Raw genomic sequence first — 27118 nt, forward strand, 5'->3', positions numbered from 1 at the left:
CCAGCAGATTTTCCTTCCAGGTTTGCTGCCCCTGCTTCACCTTCTACTTTCACAAGGCCTTGAGGCCCAGAAACAAAGACACATTCCCAAAGAATTCAATTCTATTCCAGTCTATTTTTGTATAGCGCTGTTCAGTGAGTACAGGCCTTGAGCACTGTGACAAGTTCACATGTAGATACAATTACAAACTTTGCAAATTACCAGTTACAAAATGATTACACATAAAGACACAGATTTGTCTTAACAGACAGGAAAAAAAGAGGTTTCAACAAAATAAGAAACGTTTTGATGAGAAAAGGCGAGCTCACCAATCCTATCCACCTATTTTTTTCAAAATAAAGTCTAGACTTGAATGTCGCTAAAGTTCTACTATCCACCATATTATTTGGTATTTTATTCCATGTGCCTCTGTAAAGAAATGCTTTTTAATTTTTATACAAAATCTGTCCTTAACAAGCTTCCAACCATGCCCCATATTCTTGTAGAACTCATTTTAAAGTAATGGACTGGCTCCATTGTACTAATTCCTTTATAACTTAGAAACTTAAATAATGTCAACTTTTAATCTCTATTTGCTTAAACTGAAAAGGTTCAACTCCTTCAGTCTCTCCGCGTAGTTGATACCTCTTAGTCCTGGAATCAGCCTAGTAGCTCATCTCTGGACTTTTCTAGTACTGCTAATGTCTTTCTTATAGCTTAGAGTGCAAAACTGCATGCAGTACTCCATATCCTCTTTTCACTAGTAGTCTTTACGTCAGGCTACATAACCTAATTCTGTTAGCTTTCTTAATGGCTTCTGTACAGTGTCTGGATGTAGACAGGGATGAGTCCACTATGGCTCCCAAGTCCTTCTCCTAACAGGTACTTTCATGTTTTAGACCCCCACATTGTATTCAAATCTAACATTTGTACTTCCTACTTGTAATACCTCATGCTTACTTCCATTAAATTTCACCTGCCACAAATCTGCCCAAGCCTATATGCTGTCTAAGCCCCTCTTTTTCAGTTTAGATGATTCTACATTATCTGCCCTACCACCTAGTTTGGTATCATCTGCAAACTTAACAGGAATGTTATTTATATTTTTGTTATTTAAAAATAGCATCGGTCCTAGCGCTGTGGGGCATGACTTTTACCATCACCTAATTCTGATGAAGTTCCTCACACCATAAAACTCTGCTTCCTGTGTTTAAGCCAACTCTGTACCCATCATACACACTATACCTTAAATTCCCACTTCTTTTAGTTTGAGGCACAGCCTCTCATTTGGGACCTTATTAAGTGTTTTTGAAAGTCAAGGCAAATAATATCATATCACCCTCTCTGATCACTTCCTCACAGTATTCCAACCATATTAGTAAAACTCAGTCTAATTGTCTGAACCCATGCTAACTGCTCACTAACACTCCTGTTCTTGCCATGTGTTGTCTTTTCTCTAATAATTCCTTCCATTAATTTACCTGTAAGGCAAGTTACATTTACTGGTCTATAGTTAAATGGATCTTCCTGATTGTTTCATACAATGGGATAATAGCTGCTGTTTTCACATTTTTAGAAATTTTACCAGTGTATAGTGACTTTTGAAACATTTGTGTCATGGCTTTCTATATGTACTCACTAAACTCCCTAGCACTCGGGATACATGTTATCTGGTCTTGGTCATCAGTTGAATTTCTGCCTATTTAATGTAAGTGTACTTCTCCCTCTACAATTTCCAAATTACTCAGTACCTCCTTAGAAGTCTCTGTTACTACTGGGAAGTTAACTTCTTCACATGAGAAAACTTCAGAAAAATGCATAACACAAAAATGGATTCACAAAAATGAAGCTCGCTAACATCTGTCCATGAATTAATTGTTGAAACAGATGATAACAAAGACAAGGAAATAAAAACTGCATTCAATAGCACCTCTGGTGAAAAAAACCTCTATAGGTTCAAAATCAGTTATAACAGACAAACTCAAGACCTTGGCCAACTGGCCACCCACTCCTTCCTGAGCATTCTACATAATGTCACCTCTTAATCTCTAAGTGTTAATCTCAGGACTTCATAGGTCTGTGCTGAACCATCTAATCTGATAACAAAATGCTTCCATCAGATGATTCAAATGCTCCCAGTATCTCTGATGTCTCAGATGCTGCCACCACCAAGCTGTACATTTGGAATAATGATACATGACTACAAATATAGTCAGGAGCCCTGAGGCTTAAAGGGTCACTTTATTTGTTTATTTTTTTAATGACCCATAAAGTCCTTTCCCAGTTGCACTCAGAGTCAGTCACTGCTCTTATGGTAGACACTGCCTGAGACATGATGAAAGTTTCTTTAACAATGGCTTTAGCTTTATCTTTCTCTTTTGGAGCCCATGGTTGATCTGTACTTGAGAAATTAATTTTTGTGTTTTCAGTTTCCACATTCCTGATGTGAAAGACCACAGTTGCTCTGGAGTTGTCATAGGCTGATTAGTTGCCTCCATGAGCTAGAAATGCCCTGTTCTACAAAAGATTCTGAGTCGGGCCATATCTTTTCTATTTGTTATAACTGAATTTACTATGTTTCAGGACATTCGTACTGATTTGGACATTTTCTGGTTTCCCTCCCTTAACTGGTTATTTTCAATGACTTAAGCACAGCTTTGATTAAATAATGCCTTTAAGTAGTTGTTTCAATTGGCTGCTGTGCTAACCTATTTTAGGACCTTCCAGCGTTTCAAGTGATAAGCCTAACAACAGTGTGTGACTTCTATGGACTGATGACTAAAGATGTCCTTGCAAACTGGTTGAATATTAAAAAATATGTCAATAACTCACTTTTATCAAGAATTAATTATGAAAAATTTGAGGAGCTAAGGCTTGCTCATGTTAATTATTAGAAAAACAAATAAATATATATACATTAAGATTTCACATTTTACAACAATATAATAATGATATTACAGTTCCAGATAATATATTTCACTTATTGTGTGCACTCTGTCCTGAGTGGTAAATGCCTTGTACTCTGTGCTCGTCTTTTGCACCTAAGCATTGGCATAGGTAGACTCACATAAAAATTAAAACTTGTAAGAAATGGCAATACAATAAGGAATAATGAAAAGAATTAAATGTGTTTCAGAAGCATCTAAAGATGTTTCTAGTGCACATAAAAGATTTGAGTAAAATGCCCCATTAATGAGGAATAAAAGCAGAAAATGCACAGACACCCAGGTTATGGAATCAGATAAAGAGTGTGGCCATACCAGAGTCTCTGTCCACCCATCTGTTCAGTTTCATTGAAGCCTTGAACTAGCTATGAACAAACTGCCAGTCCATGACTTACATTAGATCAGTTTAGAGTTGCTACTTACCCTAACCTGCACTCAGTACTGTATTAAATACTCAACAGCCACACTTGGCTGGAAAAATGCTCAAGTAGAAATAAAATTTTCCCATGCAAAAACTACTCAAGTAGGCATTTTAAAGTATTTGATATTAAACGTACTTAAGTACACATAAATGTTGGATCGCCCCCTATTTTATATCCATTTATTTTCAAAATCCACATACCCGGAAGAGGGTCATGGAGAAGCTGGTGCCCATCCCAGCAAGTATCAAATGCAAGGCTGGAAAAAATCCATGGACAGGATACCACCCCATTACAGGGTGAACACACAAACACATTCGGAGCCAGTTAAGCATTACCAGTCCACCTAACCTACATGACTTTGGAACTGGGCAGGAAACAATAGCATATCCATGCCAATATGGGGATAAATGCAAGCACAAAGCAGGGAGCAGCTAGGACTTGAATGCTGGTCTTCTTGTTGTGAGATGGCCATGCTACCACTGCACTCTCCCTTATTTTTGTTCATTTAACACCAAACTATGTGGAAACTTAGAGAATTATTTTAATGATAGTAATCTTCAAAACCCAATAATATTTATCAAAGTGCTTTACTTAAACTTTTTCACTTTTAGTTTCACTTTCAAAAAAATGGACTTTCAGTTTTCTTGACCTTTTCCAACTAGTTTATGATCTGGTGAGGTGTACTTACTGTAGAACAACCAAATAAAAGATTGGATGATAGCGCAAGTAGCCATTTGTGCTTGACAATGTATTATAATGAAAGTAAAAGCAGAAAAAAATTATACTGAAATAAAATGGAAATATTCTCAAAACATACTCAATTACAGAAACCAAGTCTTTCTGCTTTGTTACTATAAAACACTGTTACAGCTCTTTGGGATGTAGGGGGAAAGCTTAAAAAACTTAAAGATATCTATCTAGACACAAAGAGAACATACAAACTTCATACAGACAGTGATCAAACTTGGAGTTGAACTCAGTATCCTGGTGCTGTGAAGGACTAGGTCAGTAGAAGGATTAGAAGGATCAGTAGAAAGACAACTACTGTACCACAAAGTAGCGCTACTTGTATTTTTTAAATACATTAAAGGCAGACTTATAAATTCATACATTGATTTAGTGCTGATTCTACCCACCACACAACGACCACCTCAGAATCCCAGATTAGGACCTGAGTGCCGGTGTGCAACGGGTGACACCTCAGCACCACTCTAGTTTGAAAATGTATAAAACATAGGGTTGACATTCTGGCATATTCTCAGTTGGTTTGATGTTTGTATGGTTACTCTGTTTCTGTGTGGGGTTCCACCAAGTTCTGTTCACCCATCCCAAAGATAGAGGCACTGCTTAATTGGTGACTCTAAATCAGCCCTTTCTATATACATATGGAACTTGTGACAGCCTGTCTGGTGATGGACATGCACCTCTTTAAAGGTTGCCTTCTTCATAGCACCTTATGCAACAGGGGTATGTACCAGATCTCTGTGATGCCAAACTTGAATTAAATGGCATTAGAAAAAATGGTTGGATGTACTTTATTGGCAGGAAATGTAAAGAGGCAATGGCTGGACTGATCTGAGAAGATTCTTTCCTTTATTTTGATTAGAATTCTGTTTGCATTGTTCTGGAATTGGAAGGCAGACCTCAATAGATGGCTTTGAACCAATCTGTTACAAAAGTTCCAATACATGTATGCCTTTTTTTAGGATTGGAATGATTTATTGTATGTGATTTTCTTGGGACTGTGGTGGGCTGGCGCCCTGCCCGGGGTTTGTTTCCTGCCTTACGTCCTGTGTTGGCTGGGATTGGCTCCAGCAGACCCCCTGTAGACCCTGTAGCGGGTTGGATAATGGATGGATGGATTTTCTTGGGATTAAAGAAGCTTTACAATTATGTGCATAAATAGTGTGGAAAGAGCAATAACAAACCTCCACTGCAAACTCCTGTACAAATGGGAATGACCGCCACTATTCAGTGTCTCAAGCATTAACAGTGATGGCTGATCGCTGCAGTCTTGCTACCGAGATACCCCAGGTTTTAGGATATTTAGCTGTCGAACAAAAATTACAGTTAATCAAACTTTCAGAGAATTGAAACAGCGGCTGTGGTCCTTAGGTACGGCCTGCAGGTGGACCACTTCTAGATAGCTTTAGCGTCAGCAAAGTGGCCACTTTCTGTTAAGTTAGCCGTCCTGCCGGTTGACTTGGGACATCTTGAAACAGTTTATATAATTACGCTGCACACGCACGCGCACACTCAGCCAGGGTCCGCGCGCACGAGTACGAGCGCTAAAAAACGGTCGCGGGCTCCTTTAAGAGAGGGGGCGGGGCTCGTTACAAGGTAATGTAAACCTGCTGACAGCCAGTCCTGCTCCCTCATGATCCATTCATAAATTAGTCATTGCGATTCCAGATTGAGAAAGGAAGTGCCAGTGCATGGGCTGTTATTATCAAAGACTGACTACTGTACGTGGTCCTGGGCTTTTTCTTCTTTCCTTTCCTTCATTTGTTTGCATATTGTGGAAATTGTTCTAGCTGGCTAAGGGAAAAAATTACACTTCCTTCTCTGATGACTTTGTGGTTCCAGACCAGGAAATCGTGAAGCAGACTGATCTGCATTTCTCAGGAGTGCGGACGCATTTTTAAAAGGCAGCGCAAGTGAGGGAGGAGAGAGAGAAGAGGGAGAGAGAGAGAGGGAGAGAGCGAGCGAGAGAGAGAGAGAGAGAGAGAAAAAGAGGAAAGACTGCGCGATTTTCTATGTTTGCGCGCAGCCTGTGTCTTGTGTAGCGGTCCGCGGAGCTCATGGAACAGTGAACATGGCTGCGAAGGACGAGCTCTACTCCAAAGTGACTCCCAGGAGGAACAAGCAGAACCGACTAGGGACTATCAAGCACGGATCGTCTCTCGATGTGCTGCTGTCAATGGGCTTCCCCAGGTCCAGGGCGTGAGTACTGTTTTCTGATCCTCTCGCTTGTCTGTCGATCCTGACATTGTGTAGTCATTCTGTTCCTCGAGCGACGTGCGCCCGTGTTTGGGGGTGGGGAACAGGGGCACGGGGTGGCACGACATGCTGGCTGACTGCGGGGCTACTCCCGCCTCTGGGGATGGGCTGCTGTTTGCATCAGTGCCTGCATTTGGGAGGCCTCGGGAGCCCCACCAGCGCGACTGCGATCCCTGCAGCGAGGGGGCAAAAGCAGCAGTTGCGGTGCCTGTCACGAGTCTTGCCTGTCACTCAGTTCGCCCTGCATCTACATAACGGTCTCCACGCGGCACCCACGCAAGACCCGAAGGGAACATTGCATGATGTAGCAAAACATTGCCCGAACTTTCATGACGGGCTCCATTTCCTTGAAATGTGCTTTAAGACGTTAAATCCACAGCGCGCCTACACCTTTTCAGTTCAATGTTGCTACTCAAGACTTTGACCTTCCGTATTCTGCTGTTAATTCGCATCGATGGTGGGACATCCACCCTCCCTCACTCCATTGAGAGTTGTTCTCCGGATGGACACCAGAGTCCCCCTGATGCTTCTGCCATAACAAGTATGCTTTACTTGTATTTGTACAGATCTCTTCTGACGCGCACGTAAAGAGATATGTTTTAAAGGCTCAACCCTTACCAATTATGTATTACATTTGAACCTATCGACGAATGTGGTGTTTTATTTTATTATTATTTTTGTTTGTGAGTTTTGTGAGGTCATGACACATTTCCACGGTACATTCATGCGGATAACGTTTTACTGCACCATCCATCCTCCCATCCATTCGCTTTCTGATACGGCTTTCTGTGCTTGGCGTAGAACTTTTTCCGGGCACAAGATAGGGACGATCATTGGACGGGATGTCGCGGGTCAATCTCGGTCACAGCTGGTCAGTTTAAAGTTTCCAACATAATTTTTAAAAAATAACACACTTAGACATCCACTCACTTATATTGCAATTTTAAAGTCCTTCCATGGAATTTTGTATAGTTAACAAATTAATTCATTTTCATTTATAACGGCTATACTACTCTATTTCGATGTATACCCCACATTGCCTTATCTCCTGTCACATTCTTGCTGTACATTTGCGAAGTACATCATGTGGGCACAATGGTGGCACCGTGAAGACTGAATTTGAATCCCCTTCCCTGTCCAAATAGATTTTTTCCCGGGACCTCCAACTACCGAACAGAACGTGTGATGTTGACTGGCCACTCCATACTTGACGAGAAACAAGTTAAGCCTTGCGCTGTGAACTGGCGCGCAGTCCGCGTTTGGTTCCTCTCTTGACTCGATGCTCTCCGGATATGCTCCGGCACCCGCTGATTATAATTTGGGAAAAGCTGCTTAGCAAAATGGATGGATGAGTAAAACATCGCGTTTATAACACCTCATTCTACACTCACACATTACGTGCGTACTGTGTTACTCGCTTTTATTTTACTTGCATCGTTATTTCCAATACCATTTTTAAAACGCATGTTTTCCATTACTCCTCCTGGGCGATGCCTTGAATGTTCTTGCTTATACTTATGGCAACGTCATATTTTTATTATAGTTCTGCCAGTTTGGTATACTGTAATGCTGTTAAGGGCGCTATATAAAATATACATGTAGACTGATCACTTATTAAAACGCGTTGACGTCTAATTTTGATTTTATCCACTAATGTCGTTTTAAAATCCGTAATTATTTTTTAAGTTCGCATCATTTTAAGCACCTAAGTTGATGTGCCTCTCTTCAGTCCCCCATAGTTCCGTGTTAATGTAATTTACCAGACTTGTTCGGTGGAATTTGAGTTACCTGATTTGATAGGATGAAATCTGTCGTGCGCCTGCCTTCTTACCGGATTATGCTGCTGTGGTGCACCCGTGATACCCCCGAGCCCGCTGGCCCAGTCTTTCTGCAATAACCGCCGGCGCTGCTTTGAATCGATCGCATCGTCCTTCATTAGTTTTTTGTAATTTTATTTAAAACGGCCTTAGCGCTGCAAGTTCACGAAGACATGCCTGATAACAGCGTAAAACGAGCAAGGATGCCGTTACCTTCATGCAGCGGGTCAAATTTAATAGCGGCCAAAGGCTGAGTGATGGGCAAAGTGAAGCGCCGTTGATAGAGCATAAGCAAATTGTCAAGTCAACATCAATATTCATTCATTCACTCACTTTCAAATCTCCTTGTGCTGAGCAAGGTCGCGGAGTTACCTTAAGTATGCTTTAGACTATTAGGTGGGTGGTCTAAAGATCTTAATTATTAGGAAAATTAATAACAGACACCTTTGGTAGATGATTGTTCACATCTCTTATCAGTCCTGATTATAGAAAACACCACACACTACCGAACATCTTTGATTTTGCTTAACAATTTTGCTCTTTTAAGCGAGTGCTCAACATTACACGTTGAAACCCATTCACACCCACGCACGACCCTGAATTCGATCTATCCGGGCTTAAGTTTAGTTTTACAGGATGTTAAAATGCAATATGTAGTATCTTTAAAAATCCACGAACTTATTATAATGTGACCTAAAACTGTCATAAAATGTCTTATTGACAGTAAAGTACGTGGCATAAAGCGTAATGATCTAAGTGTTTGCCGACGAATTGGTGGGTAATTTTAAGCAATTCTATGAATTTATTCCGTTATCTTTTAAGTCAAAGTTACGTGATTCTGACAGATCTTATTTGTTTCGTCCTCTTGCTGTTCTGTTCATTCTATATCCCTCAAGACACTCGTTGCCAGAACGGGGTCGCGGGGAAGCGCTAAGCAGGACCATCACAGGACAGGACACTTCTTCATTTAATAGTCTAAGACAAGGTCAACTAAAACTTTTAAGTGCTGTTTATTTAATTTTTAAGATAAGCTCAACTGCTTAACTAACACTGCTATTTATTTTTTTCTTTTGCGTATTTTTTATTTCAGAACATTTTAACAAAATCTTTAGGAACGCAGTAGCTTTGAACTATGCACAGACGTAATAAAATAATTCAGAATGTTATGTATTTACTCATTCATATGCGTTCAAATAGAAAATGAGAATAATCAAATAATTTTTGTGGTGTTATTAATATTTCATTACCCTGTTATTCTAAATTGTCTCCTGTGAGCCTGAGTGGGCCATGCTGGTCTGGCGTCCTGTCCAGCTTGTCACCAGAGTTGTGCCCCCTGGTGCTGGAGGCTCAGCACTCTCCTTGCCATTAAGTGGGTTAAACAGGTTTTTAAGGTCTGATCCTTTCAGACTGAGAATATGCTGCTCTGCAGAATATTCATATTTTTTTGTCTGGTAAAAATGTGCTTTAATTAATCTGACCCAGCTGTATTTTAATATTCTTAAATGAAGTGAGAACGCTTTGTATTCTTAGCAGTAGAGTGTTGTACCGTGTTAGCCATAGATTGATACAGGAGAAAGTAGGGTGAAATGGCACCTTTAATTGGCTAACTAAATAGATTACAAATGCAAGCTTTCGAGGCTGCTAAGGCCCCTTCTTCGGGCAAGGTGATGAAGGGGCCTTAGCTGCCTCGAAAGCTTGCATTTGTAATCTATTTAGTTAGCCAATTAAAGGTGCCATTTCACCCTACTTTCTTCTGTATCGCTTTGTATTCTGGTAGACCATTTATATTTTTTAAATAAAAAGCTGTATCCAGTACTTCAACGGTGCAGCAATATTCAAGTCTAAAGTAGTTTTTTGCACTTTTTAACAGAAGGGTTTTAGAAAATGAAGATTTAACTGCTAGAAAACTAAATGAGTGAAATCCATTTTTATAGGAGTTTCATTTTTTTTCAATTCAAAAAGTCCCATCAAAGATCCACTATTAGGTATCGATATAGGTTAGCAGGTCTCCAAAGTGGTTTTATGCTTTTGAAACTGGTGGTTATAAAATGGAGTCTGTTTTAACAGATAGACAGAGAACAAGATAGACAGAAAAAAAAAAACCAGAATGAACACATACAGTATAAAAGATAATAACACTGTTCATAGCTTAAATAAGAGAGGTTAAAAAGCTACCTGTATGTTAAGAAACGTACAGAAAATTTTGAAGGTCCAGTTTGTAATTTAGCAGATTTTCCTGGCAACCTTGATTCGGCTTGGCTGACAGCCATGATGGTTTGTTTTAATTTTTTTTCTGGTCATCTATGAATTTAATAGATTTAAGAAAACAAATGTTGCAGAAGGTAAGAGATTTCCTGTTAATGAGCATGTATCAGCTCTTCCTTGAGGCTTTTCTGCAGATCTGGAGTTATCGTTGGTGATTTTAGTGTTTGTGTTGCTTTGAGGCAGAAGAAGTCAAATTATTCTGGCCGGTGTGCTGCTTGTGTTTTTTTTTAAATTAATTTTTAAAAGATCTAACATGTTTTATTGTGGTGATGAATTTTACAGTCACATTCATGATATGTTACTTATGGGGCATCCTAAAAATAAGCATTTCTTGTAAATGTGATAATTAAAATTTGCTTTGCATTATGAATTTATATTTTCATATAAAAGAATCCCGCTGGAGAATCATAAATGTTGCTTTACAGGATATCGATCTTTGTCTTTTAAAATATTCAGTAAAAAAATTTCATGTGTTATAATGTTCCATATTACTTATTTTAATGTGACAGATAACGTACAACAAAATGAATGTTCAGTGTTTCGGAATAGCTGTTATGATGTAACTTAATTTGAAGAGGTCCCCATGTGGTCCACTCTGTTCCTCCACCATGATTTAAATCTACATATTAGGAAGTCACAGCTCAAAGTTTGCTTTATCTGGTGCGAAAATGAGTGGGAAGAGGTCTTCTGTTATTAGCATAGCCACTGGGACTGCATTGTATCCAGCCTGGTGTGGTGGCATCACGCTATGGTTTAAGCCGCTCTAAACTGACTGGCAGTTCATTTGGAAGATCTGCTGTAGAGTGTGAATGGAAATGACACAGCTCAGTTGTTTTCTTTTGCCTAAGTAATTTGTCATATCCACAGGTTGGACATTCAGTGACACAAAAAAGATGAAACAGTAAGATTAACTAAAACAAAAGAAATCCACAATTTATTTGAAATGAACACATTAAAATACCTGCTTACCAGAGGCTGTTGTTGCACTCATGCACATAGGGGGATTTGAGAAGGTAGCATTACTACCCAGGGGTGAGACGGGGCGCTGTCGCTCACAGCCTTGTCTTTTTGCCCACGGCTCCGTAGGGCTGCAACAGGGCAGGGTTTGACCCCACCCTCATGGGCCCCAAGCCCCACCACTCTTGGTGTTGAGTGTATTTAACCAGCTGCCCAATAAAAGTGGGTGTCTTTTTGGACTTAAGACATCTCGGGAGAAGGAGAGACATGGCTGGAGAATTACTCCTATTTAATTAATGGCCGGTGTTTTTTCATTATTATTTCTACCTAAACAGGGAGTTCTAGGCTGAATAGCCCAAAATTTGACCCATGTGCGTTCTACCTTCATCACGCTATCCTGTAACATTTAACGGTATCTACTGAAAAGGATCTACAGTTAGTGCTACCATGGACGGCTTGTGTTAAATTCAGACTGGTCCTAAAGATGCCCAACAGTAGATTATAAAGGATGAGGGGTGTAAGACGTTGCTCATGAATGGTTGACTTAGGTTCACTCATAAAAGCAAAGACATAATATGCCTGCGGAAAAAAAAGGCATTTTTACTAAGCTTACTGATATGAGCAATTTTCTTTCTTAATGGCCACTTATTCATTAAGACTTTTCCATTTCTACTGCAACTGTCTGCAGGAGTACTGGCATGTGTCACCAAGCTGCTGCAGATGATTCAATATTAAGCAACATGTCTGGTTTTCATTCAGCCGAGGTGGGCACAAGTCACTTCTTTTTTCAGATCATTGCAATGGATTCCTGTACCGTGACATATTAAATTCAAAAGCATCATGCTTACAGTGTGCCTACAGAGTAGTCAATGGGTCAGCACTTGTTTCTGTATATATATATCTATATCTATCTATCACAGCTAGTGTATATATATATATAATATACTAGCCGCGTAAGCCCGGGGTCCTAGAAACTATTGAAATTGTCAGAAAAAAAATTGAAATGTACAGATGTCAGGTAATTGAAAGGAACTACTCTGGGCATCTCTCTCCTAGGAGGTTTCGTTGTGCTGACGTACTTGCATCGCTTGTGTATTAGCGGCATGAGAAAAAGTAAAAGGGATACTGTTTTGCCGATGTGCTCACCTCGACTGCTTAAGAGTTTCTCTCTTTTCTCGGTGGTTTTACTTTGGCAACAGAGTCGCTTTCTTCTTCCGACTCATTAACTTGGGGCCACCTTGCTGGCTCTCTGGGCTTCATGTTGTAGTAGCCTTGCACTTCCGGGCCGGGCAGACTCACACACACACTTCCACGCATAGACGTTTATATATAAGATATGGAGACACTTGTGAGGTCTTGTGATTATTCTCAACCACTCCGGTATGCTGAGGAATGGTGTCTGGTGGTGCCACCTCTGCATCGTATCAAATCTCAATCCATGTGTAGCTTTTAACTGGTAGAATGAGCTGTCCACCATCATTCAAAGGTTACAGTCCCTTAATTTGTTTAAGAAGTGTTTGAAGACACTTAAATTATAAGCTTTTAGGCTTTTTCACAACCTAAGAATTTTAACTCTTTTGTATTTTCTTCTGAGCTCTTCACTTGTGACTAATGTTCTCAAATATTCCTCAAGACTGACACTTATTCGATTACATTGAGCTCTTTTGTATGTCACTTAGGATAAAAGTGTCTGCTAAGCAAATAAATGTAAAAGAAATGTAATTCCTTTTGACGATCTTAGCAAGATGGTATCATAATTCTCATTTTACCTGATTAAAAATTACATTTGCAAAAGCCAAAAATATTGGGGTTATGTTTAAAGAGTATTAATAATCGTTTGTTGATTTTGTTTTTTTTTTTTTTTTACATCACTATTTTTACATTTTAGCCACTGTTTATGTTGCTTTCTGATGGCTGTGGCATATCATTTGGAGCAGCAGCACTCCTTGCCAGATGAGCAAAAAGTCATATTATATATGACATCATCATGCTCTGCCTATTAAAGGTACTGGCATGCAGCAACTCCTGTCCAAGGTTTAGGATGAATTCAGAACAAGCAATGTGCTGTGTAAAGACTATGGTTTGGGATTCTGGTACTAGTTTCAGCTAAAAAACTGTTGCTTTTATTTTTGAGACTTTGACTTTTGTATATTTGGCACTTTTTGTTTCTCATTTGGTGACGACTTTCAGCCTGTCTCCTGAGTATTTCTTTGGTTAATTCCTTAATTAAACCTTTCATCTCCCAGTACAACTAACCTATATGTTAGAGTTCTCCTGGTCTTGCTATTGTCTTCCTTAGAGCAGAATAGATGATTTACAATTAAGGAGTGGATTCAGTTTAAGGCAATCTAGGCCAGGCATTGGATGTACAATTCAGTTCAATTGTATATAGTTTAATTAAATTTACAATCTAAAAACACTGTAACCATTGGCCTAAATTTGTTAAAATAAAGTAAAACAATATACAGTAGGGTTGCTTAAATTATGGGTCACAGGTTTGTCGCTGATGGGTCGTGAGTTACTATTTAATGGTACTGTGTCTCTGAAGGTTAGCGAAGTGGGTGGTCGTAGGTTGATTAAGCAATCGTCAACACTACTCTGATGATCGTCCTCAATTCTCCAAGGGATCATCGTGCTGATGATCGTCTGGGCATCCCTCAAGGAATGGGTCCCAAAGACGCTTGAAAAAACAAGAGTGCCTCACAGCAAAACAAATTTTTAAGAAATGCTGATATACAGTACATCCGTATTAACACATAGAAGTATATGTATATATTTATAAATTCATCTATAGACTTCTTTTTTTTTCCTCCAAACTGGGATTTTAAAACCTTTTAATATCATTATTTACTAATATGGAAAAAAATGAATAAAGTCAACTGGCACAGGTAAAGCAAAATACAAAATTGCAGCCCATGGCAAATTCCAGAGAAAGTACATTTTTGTCAGTATTTATCTTTGAGTACACTTCTATACAATTTGTTGAGTTCATGTGAATAAAATATTAATATTTAACTTACCTATTGTCTTTCTTTGTTGATCTCCAATGTGCACTTCACACATTCAGTATTTTATTACTGATTTAATACAATTTTGATCACAGATGGTATCTGGGCTTATGGCCCAGTATTTTCAGCTCCATCCTGGCTAAACTATCTTAAACAGTATAAAAAGAGGAATTCGGCAAAACTTAAAGGTTTGTTGCTCCAGCTGGAAGACCTCCTATTATGACAGGTGGACATGGTGAATGCTATTTAAGAAAGTGGTGAAAATACTCAGTAGTATCACCATTGTTCAGACTTTAACAGAATTCCTGGTAGCATCTTCTGCTCATTGTGAGCTCTGCTGGTAAAATAACATAGGATTTAAAAGTCATGTTTTGTAAAATTTTCACCTGCTAAATTTTGTGCAGCTTTTCGAAATCACTTATTGGTAACCTAGCTCACCATCTTTCAAAGAAATCATACCTTGTAGAATGTGAATACAGGATTTAGTGGCTATCTAAGGGTGACGTAGGACAGGGATTAGTTACAAGCAGAAAACCTGAATGTGTACCCTGCCCTCCGTGAGCCTGATGGTGTTAGCATGGCCTGTCAAATTCTTGTGATTTGTTTGCGCTGTGCAGAATTAAGCCTGCTGATGAAAGTGGCACAAAGTTACCTTCCAGATCTTATAAGAAGGAACATTAAATGTGGATTACAAGAACTAACACTCATGGATGCTACCACATCAGATTTGTACAGCATCTATGAGATGGAATATTTATTCCCGGTCATAATTGTGTACATCAGGATCATACCTGGGTCAAATGCTGTTGTACTAATTTATAAAAATAATCATTTAATCAAACTAATCAGTATATGTATTGTGATCTAACAGGATTAAGTTAAATTAACTATATCTAGCTGATACATATTTGCACTACCTTACAAGAAGGAATATTTGATCTTGATCATGGAGGTGTCAATTATGTAACATAATCCGAACGCTGAGTACAGGTTTGCTAAACAGTTTGTGCAAAATTTGATTTGCTTCACAAAAAAAAAGAATTGTGCTGGAATCAAAACACAGTTTTTTTTCACAATTCCCACGATTCACACAAAAAGAAAAACATTTAGTTCCTGACTGGAACTGTTTTCATGAATTAATTTCAATGCATCTGACTGTCCTTTAGTATTTAAATAAAGATTTGTAATGAGAAAAGAAATTGTCAGAAGTGTTTATGTATATCCTTAATTTGGATAGTGGATTTTGGATAATTTGGCAGTTGCAGGGTTAAAGTGGGGCTAGAGGGGTGTTTGGCAGTGGCAATTTTCTGTGTACTGACCACTCCTGTGAAGAAAACACAGTAATTTGTATGATGGCGTCTTCATGTGGAACATGTGTCACATTTTTGAAAAACGTGCTTCACTTCTCTGTGGTGATGTGACGAAGAGGTATGAAATGAAATAGATTTTATTGGTGTGGTTCCAGTTACATGTTTTACACAGCCAGAAAAAATAAGAATGCAGGTAAACCTGGAAGTGTGAATGAGGATTTTGGGAGTAGTATTCCTTGTTTTCTGACCCCAAAACTCTTTATTGAGTTTCACGTTTTGCAATTTAGAAATCACCTGTGAAGCAAATTTCTCTTTCAGTTTTACAAAAGTGTTGGTGAATTGAAACTTACTAGTTTTCCTCATCATTAATTGTGAGCATTAACACAGTGATCTTATATCAGTCAAGTGCTACCACATTGGACTGATCCTGATCAGCGGGTTTAGCACAAATTTTTGTTGTCTACTTTTTACATGTCCTGTTTAGTTTTTTATTTGCTAATCAAATGGAACATTTTCATTTTTTGTTCCATTATGTGCTTTGTTGATGATTTGAAATGTTCAAAAGGAAAAAAAAAAAGAAAAAACGGACCCCCTTCAGCATTACTTGTTCAAACCAGCAAATGCAATTAAATGGCTGAGAGCTCAGCATGCCAAAAATTAAAAAACATGGTAGCCACTGCAGAGAATAGTTAAATGTTTCCAACCTGAAATTTGGCTTACTCTACAAAGGAACTAAGTCATACATGGGTCCTTCATGAGTAATTAAATAAATTAGTAAAAACAGAAAATTTTATTTATTTGTTTGTTGAATCTATTTCATGAAGGCAGCCAAATATAGCAAAATTAATTGGCAGGTCCTATGTATTACATATGTAAGTATAAAGTAAAAAATTCTCATTTCAGGAAGTATGTCCTGGTACGTAGCCAGCAAAAAAAATAAAAATTAGTTTACTTTCAACTGTTAATTCCTGTTGTCTCGCTGTTGTGCTTGTGGGTGCCTCAACCATTATTAAACATTTATGAATCAACTAATATATTTTTCCATCAATTTTTAAAATTATTCCTCACCATGAGAGGTTCATGGAATGCTGGAACCTATTCCAGAAGTAGTGGATATATGGAACCTGTCCATTTTAGTTGATTTGTAAATATGATTTGAGAACAACAATTAACCAACATTCACCATCCCGTGTAATATGTACATTTTCCACATGTATATTCACAGGGTGTCATGATGTGTTATTTCTGACTTCGCAGACCAACGTGTCTGTTTCTCATCCTGCTTTCCCTTTGAATTGTTTATCTTTGCATATTTTGTTTTGTGTTATGACGTTCGGTTTCAAAGTGGCTCCAGAGGCGACTTCTTTTCATGTGTTACTGGCCTATCCTGGAGAGTGAGTGCAGGATCACTAACGTCATACAGCCTAACGAACTGACATTCTCTTATAGTAAAAAGAGAAAAAAATTTAAAATTATCTTTTTTTTTTAGTCTTATTCACCAATGGACAGAAAAGTACCCAGAAAAATTAGTGCATCTCAATATTTTCCATATTGATTGAAGTCCCCAAACCAGAAATTACTTTTAATAGTTGAAATGCTTTCTAAATTTGTGAATTCTTATTTTATACAACTAAAACTGCACATGCCGCAGCCTACACAGGCAAATATAGCTTTTCCTTCCTGTATTTCCATTGACATGTCTGTACTAATATTGGTTTAAAGAAATGCTGTTGATCTTTATCTAATTGTTGGATAGCAATCAGCTACAAATCGCACGATGCTGATTGTTATTTTGTCAGTAGGCTCATTACTCAAGTGGAGTGCATGCTAATGTCTGAGTTCTGCAAATCTATGCTGACTTGAACAGGTACCTCTTATGATGAGCTGGAGTCCAATCAGGAAATCTGTCTTGGCTTGCACCCGATACTACAGTTTATGGATAAGCTATAGCCCCCTGTGACCCTATAATAAATACTCTGGTTCATAAAATAGATGGGTTGGTAAACAGTCCCATAATAAGGTTGGCTAAACAATATTCACATGTAGCAGAACCTTGGAATGCCATCTTGACGCAGACCTACCACTCAACTCTCTCTCTCTCTCTCTAGCCTGAACAGAGAGACGTCTTCATTATTCTGATGTGGAACTGACTTTATCACAAGGAATTGTCAACCACTGCCTGTACACTAAAACGGACTGAGAGTCCAAAGACAAAATCCGTTTCTGTTCTTCATTGAATTACCTTCATAGCATTAGTAGTAGTAATTGTATTAGCGGTGTTGTTACATGACACTCTCCATTGACATCATTAATAATTTGTTTGAGTAGAAAACAAAAATCTGCTTACCTAAGGTTGAGTTGTGCACTCAGATCATGAAACCTCACAGGAAAATGCCTGCGATAAACTCTAGTATAGTTAGTGGGACTCTGAAGTATAGGCTGAGGTCTTAAATAACTAGCTGATTTTGGTCATCTTGTCAGTTCACTGATATTCAGTGGACAACCCATAGACTGTACTTTTCCTTCTTTCATCCCCTGATTCTAGGCACATGCAGCAGCAGGATGTGGTTCTTCATACTGTTCTTTTGCTTAGGTGATCCAGAGAAGGAACAGAAAAACCAAGAACATCTAGGGTTAGTTTTACAACTTACTCTAAACTCCTAACACATTACCCAGTGTAAATTATAGTTGGACATAATGGATCTTCTCTCACTAGTATAATACATGACTATTGCCATGTTTGTGTTAACCTGATAACGAAGTAAATTCAGCTGCACAGAAGATCTGCTGTTTGAAATTCAAAAGAGAAGTAGGAATTTTTGGTTGGAAGTTAAATTCAAGTTGCTTCCTCATTCTCAGCATGATTCACGACCAGAGCCTGTGGTCTACAGCTGCAGTACTGTGCCATCTACTGCCAAGGTGTATACAACTGTCTGGATGATGGTCCAAGCAGGCTGTATATACTAAATGCGGCAGAACTAGCTCCAGCAACCTTTCCAAGATGTCTTCCTATGACCTCAGCTGTCAATGTTCCTGCTCAGTGTTTCTCCTTAACAATATGCATTTTGCACTTTGATTATTTTACAGGCAATTTTTTCATTCATAAACCCCTGTTCAGATGGCAAGGGCATCACCTGATTGTATGATTTCTTCCACAAAAATCCTTTATTTAGACAGCAGTGTTTGCTCATCTTTTATTTGTTGCGGGATATTAGCCATCTCCTAGAAAACGTCCTTTTCTCAATATTTGTATTGGATGACTCCAAACCTCCTCCTTCCCTTTATAGAATATTAGGAAAGAAGCCAAGATGGATTCATTTTGGGAAAAAGAGTGCTGGGGAACTTGCCCCAGGCCACTACCCCCACACCTAATGTGATGCCAAAATCCAATGGACTAATGAGTAAATGAATAAAATATGTATTAACAACTGATTAATTGGCAGCTGGGAGGAACACAACTGCACTGAAGGGGGGAGAAAAACTTTAAAAAGAAAAGCAATGAATGATAAACAGTTTGTATATGACAGGCCCACAGTGCTGCTACCATCCAATTCAAAGTGACCTCTTTTAATATGGTCACCTCAAAGGTCATGGCCTCACTTCCTCTGCAGATAGATGCTTACATCCTGCTAGAAAGGTCACATGGAATGTTTCTAAAAGGGGCAGTGCGAGAAGTTGCAGTTCCGGATGTGTGTGTGTGTGTATGAGCAAATTTATTTTTTTAAATCGCTATGCTTAGCTGTCCAGCTGGAGATGTGACCACTCCTGCTGAGCCATTGTTAACTCATACACTCTTATGATTCGCTGTATACTGTAACAGTTGTACTTTAGTGAAAGACAATCCATTTCTTTCAGTACCATTACATCTGATTTCTTTGCTGCCAGTTTGTGCCAGCCATCAGCTTTTTTTCTGCTTACAGAAGGTTGTAGTTATATTTTTTCAGCTTTTTCCATCATAAGGTCTTGGGGAGAAGGAGTTTATCTAGCAGTACTGAGAAATATATATGCTCAAAAAAATTAAAGGAACATTTTGAAAACACATCATATCTCAATGGGGAAAAAAAAATCATGTTGGTTATCCATACTGATATGGACTGGGTAATTTGTTAGGAACGAAAGGGTGACGCAGGGTGCCAGTGGTGGATCTACCAATTCTGGTATTGTATGGCAAATGCGAATCGTGCTCCATGGTGCCGGGCAGTGAGCACAGGGCCCACTAGAGGATGTCGGACCCTCAGGTGACCCTCATGAAGTCTGTTTCTGATTGTTTGGTCAGAGACATTCACACCAGTGGCCTGCTGGAGGTCATTTTGTAGGGCTCTGGCAGTGCTCATACTGTTGCTCCTTGCCCAAAGGAGCAGATACCAGTCCTACTGATGGGTTAAGGACTTTCTATGACCCTGTCTAGCTCTCCTAGAGTAACTGCCTGTCCCTTGGTATCTCTTCTATGTCCTTGTGACTGTGTTGGGAGACACAGCAAACTTTCTGGCAATGACACATATTGATGTGCCATCCTGGAGAAGTTGGACTACTTATGCAACCTCTGTAGGGTCCAAGCATTGCCTCATGCTACCAATAGTGACATTGACTGTAGCAAAATGCAAAACTAGTGGAAAAAACAGTCAGAAAAGATGGGGAGGCAAAAATGTCAGTGGCCTCCACCTGTTAAACCATTCCTGTTTTGGGGGTCATCTCATTGTTGCCCCTCTAATGCACCTGTTGTTAATTTCATAAACACCAAAGCAGCTGAAACTTGTCAACAACCCCCTCTGCTACTTAACTGACCAGATCAATATCCCAGAAGTTTCATTAACTTGATGCTATACTCTGATTAAAAAGTGGTCCATTCCTTTTTTGAGATATACAGTATATCAAAATCCTGGGATGAGATGAGACTTTTTCAGAGTGATAATTTCAAGTCCCGCGAGAGGAGACTTTGTGCCAAGAGGTTTAACCTCACCTGGGGCCAGAAATAAAAGACAAAGAGTACAAGACAAAGTAGAACATCATAAACAGATTCAGAAACGTTGACATGATACACATGCAGAGCAGGTTAGAGATAATGAAAGTACTAAAATAAGAAAGTCTCAAAAAACTCATAGTAGATAGATAGATCCTTTATTAATCCCCAAGGGGAAATTCACAGAGTAGTAAAAAGTGTCCAGGAAATGAATCCACATAAAGGAAAGTGGTAGGATTGATTAAAGTGATAGAGAAAAAGTTAGAAATATAAAGTCGTACACGGAGCTGCTGGAAAGGCTGCCACTCACGGTGGTGCCTAACTGAGAGATTCTCATAGTAAACATCGCATTAGCACAAACAAATGGAAATTATTACTTGGTGAAATAATGGAACAGCAAAAAGAGATGGAATATATGGAAAAAGGTAATATGACAGAAGTATGTTGATATTGTTCGGCTTTAAAGTTTAAGTCGGAGACTTGTAGATCGTCTAATTTGTGTTGCCATCAGGGAAAAGTAGTGTTTCTTCCCAGTGAAGAGGTGTATCCGTGAGAAGTTAAAAGATTTGCTATTTGGTGAACGTGAAGTCCACAGACACTACAGGCAAAATATCCAAATCTACAGTAATCTGTTCACATTCATATTGTTCAATTCTCAAAACGTATATTTTTACGATTATATGACCATAAGAATCTGTGGTCCTGCAACAATTAGAGCTACTACAAGTTTAATTTCAATGAAACCACAATTCAGTCAGGTTTATATTTGTGATTAAACGATCGGACGTATTAGAAATTCTACAGCCAATAATGGATACAAATCTATACGTCCAAACACGAATAACATTAGAAAACAAAGGAGATCTTGATATGCCATTCGTATTAAAACGTTTACAGTTTTCCGTTAGAATAGCTATTGCAAAGACAATTAACAAATCTCAGAGCCAAACATTCGAAAAAGTTGTATTATTTAATAGAGAGAAAGAAATGAAATTCAACCACAGGAAATTATAAGTTGCACTGATGCATATGTAGGAATTCCCATGAAATTAAAAAAACTGTTTAAACTGAACATCCACATCTCCATATGTGAGCGGCAGAACCGCAAAGAGGCTATTACATAGTGCAGGCTGGGGGTTGGCGAGCGAAGCGAGCAGGGGCAAAGCCCCCAAGTATGTGTGTGTGTATGTGTGGATATTATGATAATATAATATAGAGAGAGATGTTCCTAATTGACACACTGCTTGACTGAGTGACAAGAATTTCTTGACTATTTCCCAACAAATTTAAAAAAAGCGTTTTTCAGTAATGGACCAAACTCATGGCCTGAACATCCACAGAAATCCAGCCTCATTGGAGAATTAATTTAATCCTAGAAACATCTCAGAAAATGGTAAATCAGTGGCATCATATTTTTTTTCTTGCCTGTATTCTTGTTATCTTGATCTTATTTTTTATATTTCATATAAAAATGATATGCAGAGGAATAATTATTACCACTTTGTGGAGTAAGTGATGCAAAAAAATAACAATTTTAAAGTAATATATAATTATCTTAGAAAAATATTGTTACACTTTGATTTAAAAAATGTAAAATATTCACACTATTTCTTATGTATTAAGATATACATTTATGATGTATTTATTTCATTATGTAGAGGCATAACTACCTTTAGTTTCCACCAAATTTTCCAATGCTGTCATTCTATTTTGTTATTTATACTGATTACATTATGAATATCTGTTACAAAATCAGAACCATTGCTGTCCCTATCTATTCTGCATTGTTCTTGATTAGTTTACATGTCTGACTTACTCCAACACAATTGCTGTATGTAGGAAGGAGTTCACTACAGTTAATAAGTATTCCATTAGTATTTTATAATTTCTGTGTTTCACTAACTGAATTATCATAGTAGCTTTGTTATCCATTCTACAAGTACAGAATGCAAGTCTTAAGTATTAGTCATATACAATAAATTAAAATATCTATCAATCCATCCATTTTCCTAACTTTCTAATCCAGAGCATTGCAACATGGAGCGTATTTACTTTGTTCAGCATGAACGATTACTCGAGCGTTGTGGTCTCTAGTCATAAGATTCCTTTCTATTTTTTTTTCTTTTTATTGTTTACTTTATGTTAAAGGATCACTTTCTTAGCACTCTTCGCTGAACTGTTACCTTTACTAATGACTCTTGACAAACAGAAAATCCTGGTGCAAATGACAAACTATCCTAAAGAGGAGCTGCTGATTCACATCCACTCTCAAAGGTGTGCTCGCCAAGCAGCCGTTTTTAATAACCAGAAGGTTGTTCAGATCCTTTGACTTCAGCATGGATCCTTGCTGAATTCCTTAGCAAAGTCACACTCGCTGTTTATTGGGCGTTTCAAAATTAGAACTGTAAATTTAGAGACAAGGAAGTAACAACAAGGAAATAACAAAGTGTTCAATTAAACCTGGAATCCAATTATAGAGAAAGCAGCAGCAGTAGCTCTCCAGGGTCAGGTCTGAGAACCCCTGTGATAAAAGGCTAGACTATCACATCTGTGATATGACCAATAAAAAGAGCGTTGTCTACTTAGCCATAGAGTATATAGGGCCTTTTTTGTGAACACATTCATGAACTGCTTTATAAATGAAAACAATGTGAGAAAAAATAATTTAGAGCGGACAGATGGATAAATGGATGGGTATTTAACATGTATATATTGTAGTGACTTATTTTATTATATATACAAAGCACTTTTCAAACAGTACATAGGAGAAACAATTTGTTACACTGATTGCATGTGTGCCACTGCCCTAGGGTCCCAGTGTATATAGTGCCTCTTTCTGTGAAATTGCCTCCTATTCTTTACAAATATCAGTTAGGCAAGTCACAGTCTTTGAGCCGTTTTCACATTCTCCTCGTGTTTTTTGTTTTTTTTGCAGGAAAAAAGGAGGTGCAAATTAGGTTCAATGGTACCTGGTATGAGTAAATATGCCCTGTGGTTGATTGGTGTCTCATCTAGAGTTAGTTCTTGCTTTGTGGGTGAGACTGCTGTGATGAACTTACACTTAACTATAATGCAATTGAAACTGGCAAAATTGAGTAATGAAAAAAGTATGAATATTCTATAATTAAATAAAAATAGGACAACATGGTAATTTTCAGTATACAAAGGTCAGTTCAGTTTTGACTACAAATATGTGTATGTTTTTTGTGATACTTTGGTAATTTGTGATGTGATACATGATTGAATAAGGAGGACAGGATTATACATGGCAATGATGCTGGCCTTAAGAACATTAAGTGTTTGCCTTTTTGTTTTCTGTGTGGAGTTTGCATATATATGGCTCTCTCTGTGTCTGTGTGTTGCTTTTCTCAGGCCATTCTGTTTTTCATTTATATCCCAAAGATTTACACGACTGATTAGATGACCTCATGTAAGCGTAAGTGGGCCCCATGGCAGATTGGGTGGCCTGTCTAAGTTGGGTTCTTACTTTCTGTTGAGATCCTAAATTGAGTTAAGCAGGATTCGAGTTCAGTGTACTTTTGTAGTAGAAGTTACTTCAGAAATCAGATTATATTACGGGCGGCACAGTGGCTCAGTGGTAGCGCTGCTCCCTTGCAATAAAGAGACCTGGGTTTTCTTCCCGGGTCCTCCTTGCGTGCCGTTTGCATGTTCTCCCCGTGTCTGGATTGGTTTCCTCCAGGTGCTCCGGTTTCCTCCTACAGACCAAAAATATGCAGGTTAGGTGCATTGGCGATCCAAAATGATCCCTGGTGTGTGTACTTGGTTTGTGTGTATTCCTGTCTGGCGCCCTGCCCGGGATTTGCTCCTGCCTTGTGCCCTGTGCTGGCTGGGATTGGCTCCAGCAGACCCCCGTGAAACTGTGTTAGGATATAGGGGGTTGGATATTGACTGACTGACTAATTATATTGCCTGTAGAATCATATTATACAAATACCAGGTAGAGTAATTAGTACTGATAATAAATTAAATAATTTTAGTTCTTATAGTGCCTCTCATTTTGAACAGGTACTTTACACATATTAATAGTTTCTAAGTAAAAAAAAATATAATTTATTTGGTGCAAATGGTAGAGTAAATTTGGATGTCATTTATATATTTACTGTATATATTTATCATGGTGGCGCAGTGCTAGTGTTGCTGCCTCTTAGTAAGGTGTCCTGGGTTCGCGTCCCGGGTCCTCTCTGTGTGGAGTTTGCATGTTCTCCCCGTGTTTTGGGTGGGTTTCCTCTCACAGTCCAAAGAGATGCAGTTTGGGCGCATTGGCGATCCCAAATTGTCCTGTGTGTGTGTGTGTGTGTGTGTATGTGTGTGTGTGTGTGCGTGCGCCCTGCGGTGGACTGGCGCCCTGCCCGGGATTTGTTCCTGCCTTGCACCCTGTGCTGGCTGGGATTGGCTCCAGCAGACCCCCCAGACCCTGTGGTTAGGATATAGTGGGTTGGATAATGGATTGATTGATATATTTATCTTTCAGCAGACCAGAAACAGCTTTGTACAGACGACTTAACAAAAGACAACGTATTTCACATTTTCACAACAAACACACACACACATTTCCATTATGCCTGTGACTATGGTGACAAGCTGGCATGTCTGCCTTCAAGGAAGTTGGTGTCTTGTCTTGTGGAGTCTCCTTGTGCTTTCTCCATATTCCTACCTAGGGATCCTCAAAGGATTCCAATTTTCTGTTGTAGTCCTCAAACATCCTGTAAGGTTGATAGGAGATGCTAAAATATCTTTAGTGTGACAATGAGTTATCTGTGTTCCAGCATAGGTCCAAGGTCCTCCACATTGTCATCAGGAAAAAAGCGAAAAGAGAAAATTGATGTATGTCTATATAATTGGATGAATTTTGCTTTTAAATTACTTTAGCTGTCAAATTAGGTGCTGTGCAGAAAAAAAAATATATATATATATATTTTATTTTTAACAGCAATTGCAGCAATACATTACAGGGTCTAAAAGCGGTGACTGCTGTATAATCTGCCTTCAGGTTTTTATTCATTTGGGAGCAAATTAAAAAGCACTGTCCTAATGTCAAGGCGAGGTCTGCTAGCAACCTGCCAAACATCCAATTTTTCCTTTGCATTTAACTTTTCCTTTTTTTTTTTGCAGGGTTACAGTTTCTTTATAATATTTTCATCAAAATAAATGCAGAAAATATATTAATTGCAGTAAAATTGGCTCAGGATGTAAATTTTAAAAAATTCGTATTTAAAAAAAAGTTAATTCAAAAGAAAACTGTGTGCTTTGTAGCAATTAGAACAAAGAAGGGAGTGCTGTGCATTTCAGCAAAGAAACAGTATTGAAGTGATTTTTGCGGTCATTCAAATGCCCCTGCTGGGTCACTTGGGCTAAGGGAGTTCTTGCTATGAGACTCCAAAACCCATCCAACAGAATATGAGAGTGAAGAATTTATATGAATGGCTCTGCAATATGTTCTAATTACAAAAATCGGGTAGAGAAACTTAATAAAAATGTGTTATGTGCAGTAACCATATCTTCTTCACTGGTACTACATGTCACTTCCACATACAAAATGGTAGTAAGAGATTTTTTTACTAAGAAGTCCTGAAAAGAATTAAACATCAACAAGAACAGCCATGATGTTTCAGGGTTTGAACTCCAGACTAGATTACAGTGGCAACGTGGGTGAACTGCTTCTTGGAGTTATGTGGTGGAACCTTGTGAGTCTGTCCAGGCACATCATGACTTCTTGGTTTTTGGTCGTCTCATATTTTCACCAGCAAGAAATCACTAAAGTAGTATGTTCCCTTCCACGCTGTTTCCCCAGCTGTCCCCCCTACGGGATGTGAACACAGATCGACATAATCAAAGCTGCCATCTCTACCATTTTGCTAAAGGAAATTTCAGATATGGCCACTTAGCCTATGATGTGTTATACCTGTGCCATGGCTTTCTCAACCAGGTTACACATAATGTATAGTTTCTGTTATGCCAAGAATCAGTTAACTTCAAGTATAAATTGTGTACCATCGTGTTATAATGGCGAGGGATATTCTGAATCCACATAATTTAATCACATAAATAATTTACTTGTATTAAATAGTTTATTTTGAACAAATGGTAAGAGTGAAATTTGAGTAATAGCCTCAGTTTGATTACATTATTATTAGTGATTAGTAGTATCACTCAAATAATTAGAATGAATATAAATTGGTAATATAAACCATCCATCTTAACTGTTGTTCTTGGTAATAGCAAACACACATACTGTACGTATAGTATACAGATGCAGTAAGTATATATAGTAAAGACATCTGCAACTGAGATCACAGCAAAAAGGGTCCGGAACCCGATTTATATTCTTCAAAGACCATGTTGATCAAGTAAGAGAACTGTCATCCAACATTTTGACTTTTCTTGTACACAATCCTCATTTTTAGGGTTGATAGTCCTTCTCTTCCCCTTTCTGG

At 38.4% G+C, this 27118-nt stretch overlaps 1 protein-coding gene across 1 annotated transcript in view; it reads left to right on the forward strand.

Annotated features, from left to right (window-relative positions):
• The first annotated feature begins 5754 nt into the window (after positions 1-5754).
• Positions 5755-27118, forward strand: part of LOC120535830 (ubiquitin-associated and SH3 domain-containing protein B-like) — a 218373-nt gene continuing 197009 nt past the window's right edge. The window contains exon 1 of the mRNA XM_039763934.1: positions 5755-6289. Coding sequence (XP_039619868.1) covers positions 6162-6289 — 128 coding nt within the window. The 5' untranslated portion in view covers positions 5755-6161. The remainder of the gene's footprint in view (positions 6290-27118) is intronic.

Source organism: Polypterus senegalus, chromosome 9, assembly GCF_016835505.1.
Source record: "Polypterus senegalus isolate Bchr_013 chromosome 9, ASM1683550v1, whole genome shotgun sequence".
Classification (NCBI taxonomy): Eukaryota; Metazoa; Chordata; class Cladistia; order Polypteriformes; family Polypteridae; genus Polypterus; species Polypterus senegalus.